General features: G+C 32.0%; 1 protein-coding gene across 1 annotated transcript in view; it reads left to right on the top strand.

The window, feature by feature from the left end:
- Nucleotides 1–17,348, top strand: part of LOC126734718 (uncharacterized) — a 120,497-nt gene that overhangs the window by 23,025 nt on the left and 80,124 nt on the right. The window contains exon 4 of the mRNA XM_050438440.1: nucleotides 8,560–8,797. Within this exon, the coding sequence (XP_050294397.1) occupies nucleotides 8,560–8,797 (238 nt within the window). The remainder of the gene's footprint in view (nucleotides 1–8,559; nucleotides 8,798–17,348) is intronic.

Below are 17,348 nucleotides of genomic sequence, written 5' to 3'. Positions count from 1 at the left end.
ACTGAATGCTTTATGGTCCTAGAATATTATGTCATTACTTCTACTTATAGCAAAATGGCAGCCTTTCAAAAACTTATTTTTCACATTTTTATTTTCTTTATTTCACCTGTTCAGGTGTAATTTGTTTGTAGGTGTGTTGTTGTCAATTTCAATGTCACATTATTACCTCATAAAAGTTACTATTCCACACAAAAACTTATTTGGTTTACCAATACCCTTAAAAGCGAATAATACCGAAAGGAGATAATATTTTTGCTATTTTGTTCAGTGCAATTTTACTTGTATCTTAGTTTAATCGAGAATACCTGATCCACGTCCTCTTGCTGCAAAATTGAAATTATTTTCATTTATGGTAGAAGTCGTAGACTAGTCTATAGTGTCAGACGAATAATTTTTAATGTTCGCTTTCCTGACCGTCCAGTATGTCAAAAGTATCTTCAAAAAAGGTCTCTTTGAGATAATGGACGAGTTCTTTCAATGTCAAAAGTATATTCTGGAGCAAATTCAGATATTTACCGAGACGGGTAGCGTTGCAGGAAGAAAAAATCCAGGGCGACCCAGCTGTCCAGAATAAAAACAGGTGGATATTTTAGCAGCCGTGACGTATACAATTCTGCGAAGTAATAACCGAGAGAATAGGATGCCAGCCTGCTTATGTAAAGAACATTTGTTTCAATGATGAATGTACTTTTTTTGAATGGTAATGTTCATAGAGAAAATGTCCGTTATTGGAGTGGCGTAAATTCCCACACATTTCGTGAAACTTAATACCCAGAGAAAATAAATATGTGGGCCTTCCTTTTTAGACCAAAATTTGACGGGGGACCCTTACTTAAACATGTTGGAAAACGCAGTAGAACCACTGATCTTTGAGATGTTGAAGAATATCCTCATAAATTTGAGTTGGAAACAGTTTTTTAACAAGATAAGGCACCGCCTCACTTTAGCAGAAATGTTAGAGAATATTTGACTAATACTTATCCCTAATCGGTGGTTTGGTCGTCGAGGGCCTACCCAGTGGCCAGCCAGGTCCCCCGATCTTACACCTCTGGACTTTTTTTTATGGGACTACTTGAAACAAAAAGTCTACATCACCCAGCCAGAATCTATCTTCGCAAGCTACTTTCCAAAATGTTCGTTAAGAGTTCTCCAATAGATTATTTTACTGTCTTGAAGTTAATGATGCACATTTTCAACATCTTTTATAGTGAAATAGTTACATTTCTGTGTTACCTAAAGTTTAATTATTAATATAAATAATGACGTCTCGCCGTCATTTTGAAGTTTTGCAAAATGAGCTAGGACCAAAAAGTAGTATTAAGGTTGCTATGAAATGATGTGTGCCAAATTTCAAATTTTTATGTAAACGCATTTAAAAGATAAGAGAAAAGCGAATGGAGAAAGAAAGTGAAATTAATTCAGATTCCGTATATTTAAGAAAAAGGCAACAACATCACAACGCCGCTCGATTGCATTGTTGATTCCATTGACACAAAAAATCTTTACCAGTGACGTCGTCAAAAAATATTTACATGATAGATATTTATTCATGATCGTAACATTTCACAAAAACACTCAAAGGCGTCCTTTTTGCTTTTTCAACCAAAAACTAAAGAAAAAACACAGAAATTTATATTCGGCATTTGTGATGTTTTTTGTTTTTTCTTTAGTTTTTGGTTGAAAAAGGAAAAAGGTTGAGAGAGTATTTCAGTGTTTTTGTAAATTACTACGATAAAAACTTGAGCCGTTTGTGCCGCACCATGGGAAAAAGCCGATTTAAGTCGATCTTTTCACAAGTAAATATCGATATTGTCATAACATCATATTAAAGGGCAACCGTCGTCATAAACGTAGAATAATAAAAAATTATTAAGAAACCTATAATAAATATAAAATATTTAATTTCTATAAAAATAATTTTTAATAGATAAGTACTTTTACTCTAATGAAGTACGTTAAAAAAACTCATAAAGAGTTCATAAGCGGTAATATTGTTTATAATTTAAAGCATAATCTGTTAATAATAAATATTTATCATGTAAATATTTTTTGACGACGTCATTAGGAAAGATTACTTGTGTCTATGGAATCAACAATGCGGACGAGCGGCGTTGCGATGTTGTTGCCTTTTTCTTTAATATAGGGACGTTATCTACACTCATTTAACTTTGAATGTTGACTTCTTTATAGAGTATCTTATCATATTTTATAAAAAAAAAATGCTTCATATTTTATTAAAGAGGAATTGTATTATTTTGCGTCTGTCAAAATAAGTGACTTTTTTTGAGTCAAAATAAGTGTGCTTTTTTTTACATTTCTACATAAGCATTTGGCATCATTGCATCAAAGATGTTGCAAGCAAACAAACTGCTGATAGTTCCACGGCAATGCTAATTCTAGCCTTTCAATGTTCTAAGGCTTTTAGTAATAAGAATGTTAATAAAATGGACCGTTTCTGAAAGAAATCCCCGAACCCGTCGGTTTTAATATTGGGTCTGGGGTTTTTCTTCGTGGAAATTAAATACACAGGGTGATTCAAAAAAAAGATATGACGAAGATATGATGAATTTTCAATGAAAAATGATGATAAAATGTAAAATTAAAGAAATACTTATCTAACTTAAATGTTGGTATTTTGGTTTTTTAGTTGTTGTTGTCAGTGTCAAAAAGTGAATGTATTTTGGTGCAAATTTTTGTATTTTTACATTTGCAAATGGGGTTTATTCTTTTTGAGAGGCGGAAGCAGTGTCATCCTGCGTTTTATTAGTAACTACACTTTATTACCTGCTGTTATTAAATGAAATATGAGAAAATTAACCGAACGTGAAAGAATCGAAATCTTGTGGGTGATTGGTTTCGGAGATATGTCGCGTACTCAAAAGGAGGTGATTCAGTTCTTGTTTTTGTGTTAACGGTCCAAGATAATCCCAAAGCCACAATCACAGACACGGCTTCTAATGTTAATTTATCGCGATATACTGTGCATAAAGTATTGAAAAAAGCAAAGTTTCACCCTTATAAAATATTCTTCCTTCGAGAGCTATCGGAAGATGATTTTGATCGCCGAAATAAATTTTGTGAGCAAATGCAGCAATTATGTAATGATAACAATAATTTTGTAAAACGGATAATATTTTCTTATTCTAAACGGCCATGTGAACAGACAGAATTGTCGATACTGGTAGAGATGTTGATTTTCGTTACTTTTGAATACTCGTTACTCGACTATTAAGTAATCATTTAAAGTATTCGTTACTTTGATTACTATGATTACTGTACCGATTGTGTTACTTTTATTGGTATTTGCATGTAAAATACCGCTATCAGTACCGATTGACAATAATCATGCACAAAAATTAATAATAAATATTAAAAAAAAAAATTATTAAAAATAAAAACGCTGATTTGGTATTTACCTATTAATTCCAGCATCATCATTTGTTAGTGGTTTCGTATCTATACTATGTTTTCGTATAACTCGCATTTGATTACATACACCATACATACATACGGTGGTCTGCGCTTGATGCTGTATAAATAGTATAGAGTATAGGTATTAGGTAGTAATCAAAGTAATCATATGTTTTTGAATTCGGTATTCGTTACTTCGGGTATCAATGAGTAACGAGTACTCCTGTAACGAATAGTTACTTTTTCAACATCTCTAGATACTGGGCGACCGAAAACCCTAATTGGTTCACAGAATATCGTACACAACACCCTCAAAAAGTCAATGTGTGGTGCGGTATAGTGGAAAGAAGAGTTTTAGGACCTTACTTTTTTGATGACATTTTCCCTGGTGAGAGGTATTTGGACTGTCTTCAAAATGATCTTATCTCCGCTCTGATAACTTTGTATCCGGATTTGGAAGAACCCCACTTGCACCAACGTGATCTTTTTTTCAGCAAGATGGAGCCTCACCACACTATGCTTTACCCGTTCTCAATTATCTAAATGAAATTTTTCCAAATCGTTGGATAGGTAGACGAGGATTCATTGAATGGCCACCCAGATCGCCAGATTTAACTGCCCTCGATTACTTTTTATGGGGATACTTAAAAAGTAAAGTGTATGTCACTAAACCAGCTAGTTTAGAAAATTTAAAAGAACAAATACGCCAGGAAATTAGAAATATTACTCCAGATGTCATTGACAACGTTTAAAAAGAATTTTTAAATCGCCTTGGTTATTGTCAGGTTCTTAACAGTGCTCTTTAATTTTACATTCTATCATAATTTTTCGTTTAAAATTGCTTATGCATTGCTTATTGCACTATTGCATTATTGCACATTGCTTATTGCGCTATTCATTTGTATCATACCCTTTGCAAAAAATGCGTTCTTTCTGATTCTCATAAAAAAAAGGGGGTTTCCATAAAAAAAACATATTGTTGACGTCATATCTTTTTTTGAGTCATCCTGTATATTTAATTTCTACGTAAAAAAACCCTAAACCAAATATTAAAATCGTTTTACTTAATTTTTGAGGCACCATGTTGTCATATATTTTTGCTGGGAATTGAGTATACTGGGCGACACTGAAAAAAGTGAACACTTAATAACTTTTTTACTTTTCAAGATAAACATATTAAACTTGGTATATCGATAGAATAGTTATAAAAGCATCTTTTGACGTATTCTATTGTTTTTCATCACCTCCGGTATACCAGGAAGTGACGCTAACTTTTTGATTTTAAATGGGACAATTGGCATATTATTACGTATTTTAATAGAAAATAATGATACCGCATTTGCTACTTTTTGTTTTATACTTATAGAAAAATGTTTTTTACATTTCAAAATAGAGTGCGATGAATGCGTTGAAAGTTTTATCTTTAATGAAGTAATCACAGAACAATATTTTATTACTCAAATCTTTTACACGCCTATTTAAAATTTCCAAACCAGTAGTTTTGGCCTTATTTATACTTTATTTTTTTCAATAGCACATTGTTGGGAACATCACTATTGAAATGCATATTTTTTCCCAATAATTTTATAGTTAATAAATAAGCCCTTTTATTATAAGAAGAAAAAACCAAGTAAAAAAAACGAATTTAATAATTAAAGTCAATAAAAATAGCACAGATGGCTTCGATTTATTCAATAACAGGGGACTTTGTAATGACACGCCTGCCTTTTCAACTAACATAACATTATATTTTGTTAAACGTCATATTACTAATTTGGAATAAAATAACAAAATTTTCAATGCAATATTTTTTTCAATATATTAATACTACATATGAGGAGCAGACTTGCAAAATGCGGTTTGTCCAAAATTGTAAATTTTCAGGAAACATCAAAAACTGGTGCTACGAATCGGTCTTACTACCGAGTTAGGACTTTTACCAAAAAATTAGGAAAATTTAGGATAAGTAAATACTAGAATGGCAGACTAGAAGAAGCAAAAGTAACTTTGGTATTTTAGAAAAGCATATGGACCAAATGCTATTTGCATGTCTATAGTGGACAAAATGCCTTTTGATTGTCATTTGAAAAAACTTTTTGGGTAAAATTACCACCAAAAAATGAAGAACCATTTTCTTTAAGCAGTATTTTTATTTTTTAACAAACTCAAATGAAATTAACATCTTCTGTATCGTTACAGTCACAGTCCTCGCTTTCTTCAACATTGGTTTCAACCTCACACTGGCCTTCTAAAATTGGAACTAACCATTCCAATTCTGGATCCTGATTCCAATTTAATCCAGATAATGATGCCAATAATTTTTTTAAATTATCTACTTTTTTCCATTTATTTTATGACCCAGACCTAATTCCTGTAATTCTATTTGATCGAATCTTGCTCGTGATTTTAGGAGTGATTGAAACTTTTTTGTCTCAACTGAATTGCGATATAGTAACTCAGTTTTCAGCAAAATATTATGGGTGGAACTTTTTTTCTTTAATAAAAGTCTTCGACAAGAATGAATGCCAGTCACTTTTTTCAGATACAGCAAAAGTTTTTTTATGTCAAGTAAATGCCAGGCAGTTCCAAGTTTTTGTACAACACCCACTTTGGTGTAGATATCCCAATATTGATCTGGAGTTTTAATAATACTATGAGACCTTAACTTTTTTTCAATGCGTCCAAAGATACGAATATATTTTAAATGGTACAAAATTCGATTTAAACGTCCAAAGTGATGTGAAATGATAGAAATTCGGTTAAATAATGTTGCGCCACCTTTCAAAATGTGAAAATTTGGACAAACTGCGTTTTGCAACTCTGCTCCTCATATATTCTATTTAACATTTACCTAATATAACGTAGGTACACACATACGGTAATATAAAACTTTGTACATGTATTGTTCGAAATGACCACTTTCTTGTCTAATAAAAGTATGCGCGAGAATATAACGTACCGAATATCACCTTTTTCGTTATTGGTAAATATATAATTATTAGTAAACACCAGAATTCTTTCAAAAAACTGCGGCAAATTTATTTAAATAACAAATAATAATTGCGCATGACAAGATGTCAACAACGCGTCAAAACGCAGCCTACTATTCAAGAAATCAAAGCCTTCTATGCTATTTTTATTAATGAAATGCGTTTATTTTATAGCTTAATTTTATCGGCTTATATATCAACCGACTTAAAGAATAATCATATCAAATTATTGGGAAAAAGAAACCGCATTTCACAAGTGGTTGTTCACATTAATGTGCTATTTAAAAAAAAATAAGTAAATGCCAAAATTAATGGTTTGGACGTTTTAAATAGGCGAGTAAATGATTTAAGTCATAAAATGCAATGAAAACTATTTTTCCGTGATTACTTGATTGAAAATTAAATTATTATTAGATTTATTCTATGAGTATAAAATAAAAAGTAACAAATACAGTATCATTTTTCTCAGAATATTATTTTCTATCGAAATATGTAATAATATACCAAGTGTCCCATTTAAAATAAGAAAGTTAGTGTCACTTCCGGTTGAACTGGAAGTGTCGAAAAACAACTAAATATATTAAAAGATACTCTTATAACAATTCGGTCGATGTACCAAATCTCATTTGTTTATCTTCAAGAGTAAAGAAGTTATTAGGTGTTGCCCATTTTTCCTGCGTCATCCGGTATACGTATATGCGAGGTATATTATAAATTGTGCCGTATACACTTATTATAACTATCATCTGCAAAGCGCAGATGGTTGAAGTATATGCCTTATTAAACGTATTTAAATCGGACAATGCTATAGGGATTAATTGTTCTATTTTCTTAACCCTGGTTATGTCCAAAATGTAAAAAGAATCATTTGAGTCTTGTATAACCTAAATACCAAATTTAAATTACATTCGAATGATAGATAACCGTAATAGAGTGAGATATGACTATTTTTTTTAAAGCACAATACTTCAAAATATTTTTAAAAATCATTCAGGGTTAAACAAATTATACCTAAAAATTTATTTAAAAAGGGTATTCCCCTTTCTTCCCAATTCAATGTTTTAAATACATTTTCTAATGGAATATGAAAAATTTGGGAGAGATTCTTGAGTTGCTCAGTCTATCAAATATTGACCAGAATTCTATGGAGTCGAAAGCCTTTTCAAAGTCTACAAACCCCAGAGGTGATGGTATGTTGTATTCCTCGCATTTTTCGATCACTGTTCATAAGGTCTATAAGTGATCAGGTAAGAACTAAAGCCCTTTAAAGTTTAGTTTATTAGTTACTCTGTTTTTGAGGATTTTTGTAAATAGCTTTGATTGGACTATAGTTCTCTATAGCAGCGATATCGTCCTTTTTAAATAATACTTCTCCATTTTTCCAAGTTGTTGGTATTTTGCCTTTAATGATATATTGATTGAATAGTACTTAAATAGCTTTAAGTAATAGGTCTACATTTATTTTTAACATTAAGAGTGGAAAATAGTAGTCAATAATAGAGTTAATCTTTTTTTCGTGAACGATTTTTTTTGTAAAATGTTCAAATTTAAAGAATCAAGTTTTGGTTTTTTTCTATTCGACAATTTTTAATTTTTAAACGGCACTTTAATAATTACGAAATGATGCAGTTTTTCCATAATTTAACCTGATATCTTTTACGGTATCCGAGATGTCAATGATCATTTTGTACACTGAGCAAACTCTTAGTTTAGTGAAAAATGAGAGTAGGTGAGAACATAAATCATACAGAGCGCAATCTTGAGAATGAAAACGCCTATTTACGTCACAAGATTTATTTACTTAACTCCACAATAAAAGTAGACTAATTGTGTTAAAAGTTTATTACGAATGATCCAGGTGATATGATTCAAAAATGTCAAAATCTAACAAATTCCTCATTAAAAAAAACCTTTAAATGCATTTTATTACAAGTCAATAATCTTTCATGAAACATTCGCAATTCAATTTTGTATAAAAAAACACAACCAGACCACTCCATCAGTTGTTACCATTCTTATTGCAGTAGCGCTACAATCGAAATTTAGTCAGAAATTTTTTAAAATTTAAGAACACGAGATAGGACATTTTTGCATATCAGTTTTAGACTAAAGGCCTTATATTGGTTAATATATTAACAATAAATGTTTTAATTTATAGCAAGAGACATCGAGTGGCTCTGCTATAAACAGAATATCGGATATTTCTATAAATGACGACGATAAAGAAAAAGGCGGAGATAAAGACAATGTTAGAGATGACGATAAAGATGAAGTCCAACCTCAAAATCTAAGTAATCCGAGTGACTCTGAACGTATCAAAGAAACTGTACCTGATGACCAAATAGCATCGTCGTCACAGAAGGCCCAGGTTGAAGAATTGCTTATTAATTATGAAGGTATGATTTTTTTTTTAAATTTTTACGTTATGATTACGTTACTTTACTGATTCAGTAAAGTTGTGTAAAAAACCAACTTGTTTTGGAAGGAAAGATAAGTTCAAATTTCGCTAGCAACGTACATTAGATTTTCTTTATTTTATTTTGGGGGTACACATCTTCCTAAATTTTTTTAGTTTAATAATAATAATAATACTCCTGTTCTGCTAGGACACTACCCTGGGACTGTTTGAGCCTTTTCTGTTGGATACTTTTAATTGTAATTTTAAGTACACACTGGACGTAGTTTTTGACAATCTTCCAGGTGTTTTTTTCTTAAATGGCGGTAAATCGCCAGTATTTCCATTGCGAGCAAGAAGGTGGGAAAATCATCTCTATGGGATTAAAAATACAGTAGTACGGCGGTAGACGTAATACGGTGTGGCCATTTGCCTCGCAGAGTTTATCGATAACGTATTCTTTTTTAAAATGTTCATTTTTTATGGATTCTAATAAAATTTTCTTTGTGGCTTTTTGTGGAATGCTCACATTTTTGCTTTCCATAAATTTAAGAATTTCATCCTTTTTTGTGGAATTATTTGAGATTTTTTGATGTAGACGCGAATGATACGACGCGTTGTCCATCACAATCACCGAGTTTTCAGGTAAATTGGGAATCAATTGCTCAGCAAACCATTTTTCAAATAGATTGGCTGCCATGTCCTCATGGTAATCAGCCGACGAATCCTTTATATTTTTGGCCGATAACAACAACGCATTGGGGATGAAGCAGTTATCACCACCTGCGTGTAAAATTATAACACGTTTACCGCGAGAACTTGGTCCACTTAGTGAGCACTTTTTAGTGTCATCCACCCAACCATACTTAACGACATCATGAGTATCATACCAAGTTTCATCTAGGTAGACTATGTTCCTGTTTAATTGACGGTATTCCTTTATTTTTTCTAAATATTCCTGTCGCCATGTTACAATTCGAGGAGATTCCATAATAACCATCCTTTTATCTAACTTTTTATATTTAAATCCACATTCTACTAATACACAACGTTTTGTAGCAAGACTTTTATATTTGTAGTCGGGATAATCCGTTAGTAGCTTTCTTTGAATGTCTTCTAATGATGGAACTTTGTTTTCACTATAAAATTGATAAATAGATCGACGAATAACATTTTTGTCGCTATCATCAATTTTTTCAAAACAAGTTTTTTATCACATTTTTTTCGTTTTACAGAATGTTCAATGACATTTCCTGCTTTTATCACACTGTAAACGGTGGTACGAGCCAGAGTAGTAAGCTCACAAATTCTTGTTAAAATTTTATTTTGTGAGGCTTCAGGCATTTCACTTTTCAAACAATTAAAAATATTTAATATTAGCCGCTGTGATTGAACATGTAGGTCTATATTTAAAAATTCGTTATGTTCCGGCCTTTCAGCTTCGTTATGTGACAAATCAAAGGGTCTTCACAATGCCATCTTGGTCGTATAATTTACGAAAATTAACGAGAAAAAAACGTATTTAGCAACAAAAAGAGAACAAAAAACAGCTTATAAAAAGAACTTTTATAAAAGGTAAAAAACACGAAATCTACAGCATCACAAATACATTTAATAAAATAACGAAGGTTACATGTTTCGCTCGACTGGAGCATCATCAGACCTAAACAATAATTAAAATTATGTAACCCGAAAACAGGAGAATTCAACAAAAACTTACCATAAGATACACAAAACACCTAATATTTAAGTAAACAAAGATTACAATAAAGTGGCACTATCTATGTACAAAGAACTCAACTAAACAATCAAATCCTTTATACATTTCAGAAATCTAACCATCATTTAAGAGTCTAGAACTACTTGAGGTTATTAAAAACTAGGTGGCCATCAAAATCAAACCTTTCATTAACACAGGACAGATCTGGGCTTTTAAAAGCTTTACTAATCTCCATTGTCTCCAACAAGTCTAGTTTTTTACTTTTGTTGCACTGATGCAGTATTTTTATATTTTGGCTGTCAGGAAAATCATGTCTGGAGTCGAGAAGGTGATTAGCAAAAGCTGATCCGGTCACTGTGATTTCGGTATTTTTAAATTTATTGTATTGGGCCTTGTGTTCACTAATCCTAGTAGAAATCTTCCTACCAGACTGGCCGACGTACACTGCAGGGCACTCTTTACACCTAATCTCATAAACTCCTGGAGAAGATAGCGGGGGTAGTTTATCTTTAGTTTTAATTAGATGTCTATTTAAGGTATTATTGGTTTTAAAAGCTGCGGTTATGCCAAAGGGAGAGAAAAAGCGGGATAATTGTGACGAAATTGGTCCAAAATAAGTAAACGACCTAAAAGTTTTGATATTGTTTGTTTGTTGTCTGATAAAATTAAATGATAATTTATACTTGTTCACATACTGAAAATACATTTTATATATAGGTTTAAGAGGGAAAAAGTTACTGACTGCTAGTTGTTTAATGGTAAGGAATTCTTTTTTAAAAGCTTCACGAGAAAGTGGGATGTTAAAAAGTCTGTAAAATAAAGAATGAAAAGCAGCAAATTTATGTGAGGACGGTGATGTTGAATTATATTGTATAATATTATCTGTTGTTGCTTGTTTACGAAATATTTCAAAGGATATCTTATTTCTTTCCCTCTTAAGTAATAAATCTAAGAATGGTAAGGTGTTGTTCTGTTCCCGTTCGATTGTGAACTCAATTTTAGAGTGAAGAGAGTTGACATAATTATGGAAATTTGTAAGCTCTACCTCACTTCCATTCCAAATCAAACATATATCATCCACATACCGTTTATAAAAGATGATGTTATTTTTAAAATTACTGCTCATTATTTTTGTTTCTAAGTTGCTAAGAAATACTTCACTAAGAAATGGCGATAAAGAACAGCCCATTGCTAGACCTTCTTTTTGTTTGAAAAAACGGTTGTTAAATTGGAAAAAATTTTGATCTAACACAGTAGAAAGAAGCAAAAGTAGATTTTCCACCAAAAGTGAATCAAGTTTCCCCCTGAGAAGATCTTTGACTAAGACCAGACAATCAGCGGGTGGAATGCTTGGAAATAAGTTTTTCACGTCTAGCGATATAAGCTGGGCTGTATCTGGAAGGTGAACATTCTGAATGCTTTTGGCAAAATTCACTGAATTTGTTACAGAATATGGTGCTTTGAAGTTTGAGACATTTCTAAGAACGTTGTTAAGCCAAGATGATAACTGGTAACAAGGGGAGTCAACAAAGGAAATCACAGGTCTAATTGGCATGCTAGTTTTATGGACTTTTGGCAACCCATATAATAGAGGTGTTTTAGGGTTCATGGGATATAGTTTTTGTTTTGTAGAATTAAAATATTCTAAGGTTACCAAGGTCATGTCTAAGACTTTTTTTAATTTATTAAAGAATGGACCTGTCGGATCTCTGTCGACCTTTTCAAAGTCTTTTGTGTTTAGAAAATCCATTACTTTATGTATGTAATCGTCTCTTTTTAAGGCAAGTAAGCATTATCCCTTATCGGCTTTTGTGAAAACTATATCGTTGTCCCTCATTTTCTTTTTTATAGATCTTAATATTTTGTTGTTGTTTTGATTTATTCTCTGTTTATTGTTAAGGAAACAATTTTGATTTAAAAAGGAAATTATTCTTGCTCTTAAAATGTTCTTATTTGATATATCCGTTGACTGTAGAGCATTTTCAGCCTCTACAGCCAATGTTTCCCTAACACATCGGTCGGTTCTGGTAGGAAGATTAAATTTTAAATTCTTGTTAAGAAATTTTAATTCGACTTCAGAAAAAGAAACATCACTAAGGTTCATAAATCTATCGTGAAAAACATGACTAAAATTTCTTATGCGATATTCGTGGAAATCATCGTTTCTTTGCGATGCAAAACAAGGACTCATGCAGGTAGAAAAACCTTAGACCTGGCGAGAAAATCATGGTTGAAAGAAGAAATCAAAGACCACAACAGGAACTTAAACAACGTCAATGTAAAATTAAAGTTTTTATTTTTCAAACTTAACAACTTATTACATTATGCGGAATTTATTTATTTGGATTGTAAATTCAGAGATGAAGTAACAACTTTCGGCTCTACTACTTTTAATAGATTACACAAGAAACTTAGTAACCTTAAAAACAAATATATAACTTCACTTAGACTCAAGAAATGTCTCAAACTTCAAAGCACCATATTCTGTAACAAATTCAGTGAATTTTGCCAAAAGCATTCAGAATGTTCACCTTCCAGATACAGCCCAGCTTATATCGCTAGACGTGAAAAACTTATTTCCAAGCATTCCACCCGCTGATTGTCTGGTCTTAGTCAAAGATCTTCTCAGGGGGAAACTTGATTCACTTTTGGTGGAAAATCTACTTTTGCTTCTTTCTACTGTGTTAGATCAAAATTTTTTCCAATTTAACAACCGTTTTTTCAAACAAAAAGAAGGTCTAGCAATGGGCTGTTCTTTATCGCCATTTCTTAGTGAAGTATTTCTTAGCAACTTAGAAACAAAAATAATGAGCAGTAATTTTAAAAATAACATCATCTTTTATAAACGGTATGTGGATGATATATGTTTGATTTGGAATGGAAGTGAGGTAGAGCTTACAAATTTCCATAATTATGTCAACTCTCTTCACTCTAAAATTGAGTTCACAATCGAACGGGAACAGAACAACACCTTACCATTCTTAGATTTATTACTTAAGAGGGAAAGAAATAAGATATCCTTTGAAATATTTCGTAAACAAGCAACAACAGATAATATTATACAATATAATTCAACATCACCGTCCTCACATAAATTTGCTGCTTTTCATTCTTTATTTTACAGACTTTTTAACATCCCACTTTCTCGTGAAGCTTTTAAAAAAGAATTCCTTACCATTAAACAACTAGCAGTCAGTAACTTTTTCCCTCTTAAACCTATATATAAAATGTATTTTCAGTATGTGAACAAGTATAAATTATCATTTAATTTTATCAGACAACAAACAAACAATATCAAAACTTTTAGGTCGTTTACTTATTTTGGACCAATTTCGTCACAATTATCCCGCTTTTTTTCTCCCTTTGGCATAACCGCAGCTTTTAAAACCAATAATACCTTAAATAGACATCTAATTAAAACTAAAGATAAACTACCCCCGCTATCTTCTCCAGGAGTTTATGAGATTAGGTGTAAAGAGTGCCCTGCAGTGTACGTCGGCCAGTCTGGTAGGAAGATTTCTACTAGGATTAGTGAACACAAGGCCCAATACAATAAATTTAAAAATACCGAAATCACAGTGACCGGATCAGCTTTTGCTAATCACCTTCTCGACTCCAGACATGATTTTCCTGACAGCCAAAATATAAAAATACTGCATCAGTGCAACAAAAGTAAAAAACTAGACTTGTTGGAGACAATGGAGATTAGTAAAGCTTTTAAAAGCCCAGATCTGTCCTGTGTTAATGAAAGGTTTGATTTTGATGGCCACCTAGTTTTTAATAACCTCAAGTAGTTCTAGACTCTTAAATGATGGTTAGATTTCTGAAATGTATAAAGGATTTGATTGTTTAGTTGAGTTCTTTGTACATAGATAGTGCCACTTTATTGTAATCTTTGTTTACTTAAATATTAGGTGTTTTGTGTATCTTATGGTAAGTTTTTGTTGAATTCTCCTGTTTTCGGGTTACATAATTTTAATTATTGTTTAGGTCTGATGATGCTCTAGTCGAGCGAAACATGTAACCTTCGTTATTTTATTAAATGTATTTGTGATGCTGTAGATTTCGTGTTTTTTACCTTTTATAAAAGTGTATGACCAGCATCTTTGGGATAATGGATGAGTTTTTCGAGTTATAAAAAGAACTGCCAAAAACTACAAAATAAGCGATAAAGAAACGACAATAAGGGAGCACACTTTTAAGTACCTGCCAAACAGATATTTAAATATAAAATAATAGAAATTAGAAATAAAATATCATCCCCAGCCGCCCGCACATGTAAAACCACAGCCCGTCCAACAATCAAACCCTCGAGCTCGACTCTTTTCCTCGTCTGTTACACGATATTGCGCTCTCATCGGCGTATCTCTCTCTGCCAAAAAATTGATCGTTGAATGGTCCGGAGCCTGGTGATTCCGTGGCCAGACAGCCTAAAGTATACCAGGACGGCTCGCATATATTTTGTTTATTTTTTTTTTAGTACCTTGTTGTGGATTCTTGACCTTTCCCCAATTTTAGCGCCGTTCGATTTCATTTTAAATAGACTATACAAGAACTCACCAATATATAGAATGTGTGATTATTTTAATAGTTATACCTCCGGCCTTGATATTGCTATTACAGATTTACAGTTCTATATCAGACATTTTACAGGAATTATTGACATTAGACTTTTTGCTTCTCAGCCTCAAGCCTGATATGTGATAATATAAATGTGGGTAGTTGTAAATACTTAAATATATTATAGATTATAAGAAATATTTTAAACTTTTTATTAAGTGCATTGTACAGGGTCTTTCCCCATATATTGACCCCCCTCGTACAGGGGTAATGCAAAAAGTTAAAAAAAAAATTAATACAAAACTTTTGGGGTTTTACTTTAAATTTTTGAATCCGATGTCAAAATTTTTTTTTTCGTTTAGAAACGTCAAATTTTGACAGATGATCAGTTTTTTCTTATAGAACACCCTGTATATGACTTCATAGTTAAAAAGAGCCCAATTTTCTGATTTCAAATATATATAGTTTAACTATGTTTTATTAAACCGTTTCGGAAATATCGGGCTCCAAACTTTAAAAAAATAATATATTGAAGATCTTGCTAGGCGCTGTATTGTTATTGTTTGACATTTATTAAAAAACAAATCATTCAGATGACATTGTCATTTCTTGTTTGTTGACCCATAAATGTTAAAAAATGCCGTACAGTGATGAAGAAAAATGTGACATCGTCCGTATATTTTATAAAAATAATAATAACGCAAATACCGCCAGAGAGGAATATCGTCGAACCTTTCCTTTACGTGCCATTCCGGCAAAAAATACGTTTAAAAAAATAGAACGAGCATTTTGCATCAGGACAACTCTATGCAGAAAACGTCGGACAATTCTTGTCGATCCAGAAGAAGAATTACATAATTTGCTATATTTCGAAGGTAGGTAAGTTTTTACTAATTTTTGAATACATTTAGATCTACGCTATCATGTTCGGGCCTTTGTCTCCCTCAAATTGCCCATCAAATATGTTGAATTTCTTTTTAGAACACCGAAATCATTCCATAGAAGAAGCCAGAATTTACTTTGATCGATCGGTCAAAAAAATTTATTCAACTTTAAAAAAGTATAAATATTTTGCTTATCGAATATTACCTGTTCAAACTTTAAGTGTAGAGCAAAGAAATAAACGGGTGGAATTTTGTCAAGAGATGCTAGTGCTAAAAGAAGAAGATAATAACTTTTTTTTAAAAAAAAATTGTGGACCGACGAGTGCACCTTTACAGCCGCGGGCATTTACAATCGAAAAAATGTTCGCTTTTGGTCAAGAACAAACCCCCGAATAACAAGGGAAATTAAGTTTCAAGGGCGGCAATCTCTACATGTATGGTGTGGAATTTTAAATGACCAGGTCATAGGACCTATTTTTTATAACGGCAACTTGACGGGAGAGAGATACCTAGAGATGCTTACTTATCAAATTGAAGCTAAACTTGAAGATCTACCCATAAGGCAATACGAGCAAATAGTTTGGCATCAAGATGGTGCCCCACCGCATAATGTGTTACCTGTTTTGAGATTTTTAAATGAAAGATATAACCTGCGGATTGGATGAACTGAGCCAATTCATCTGGTCACCTAACAATCCAGACCTGACACCTCTTGATTAATTTCTGTGGGGTTACTTGCAAAATAAAGTTTACGAACAGAGAACTGAAAATGTCGAGGAGCTCCGCAGAAAAATGATTACCGCGATAGATGATATCAATCAAAATCATAGACAATTTATAAGGAATACAATACACAAAATTGAGCAGGATTATATAAACTGTATTGATAATGGTGGTGGTCATATAGAGCATAGTTATAATTACGTCTAAATTAAAGTTTAACAATTGTTAAAATAATGTATCCTTGTCAACAAAAAGATGCTAAATATCACCTTAGTAATAATAAATCTTCTGTTTTTATTGTTTCTACTCAATTCATTTATCTTAAAAAAAAGCCAAACAATAACAATGCAGGCTTACCAAGATCTTCAATATATTATTTTTTTAAAGCTTGGAGCCCGATATTTCCGAAACGGTTTAATAAAACATAGTTAAACTATATATATTTGAAATCAGAAAATTCGGCTCTTTTTAACTATGAAGTCATATACAGGGTGTTCCATAAGAAATAACTGATCATCTGTCAAAATTTGACGTTTATAAACAAAAAAAATTTTTGACATCGGATTCAAAAATTTAAAGTAAAACCCCAAAAGTTTTGTATTAAATTTTTTTTTAACTTTTCGCATTACCCCTGTAGGGAGGGGGTCAATATATGGGGAAAGACC

This window comes from Anthonomus grandis, chromosome 3 (genome assembly GCF_022605725.1).
Source record: "Anthonomus grandis grandis chromosome 3, icAntGran1.3, whole genome shotgun sequence".
Taxonomy (NCBI): domain Eukaryota; kingdom Metazoa; phylum Arthropoda; class Insecta; order Coleoptera; family Curculionidae; genus Anthonomus; species Anthonomus grandis.
Note: the sequence above shows the minus strand (reverse complement) of the source record. Positions and strands in the feature narration are given on the sequence as shown.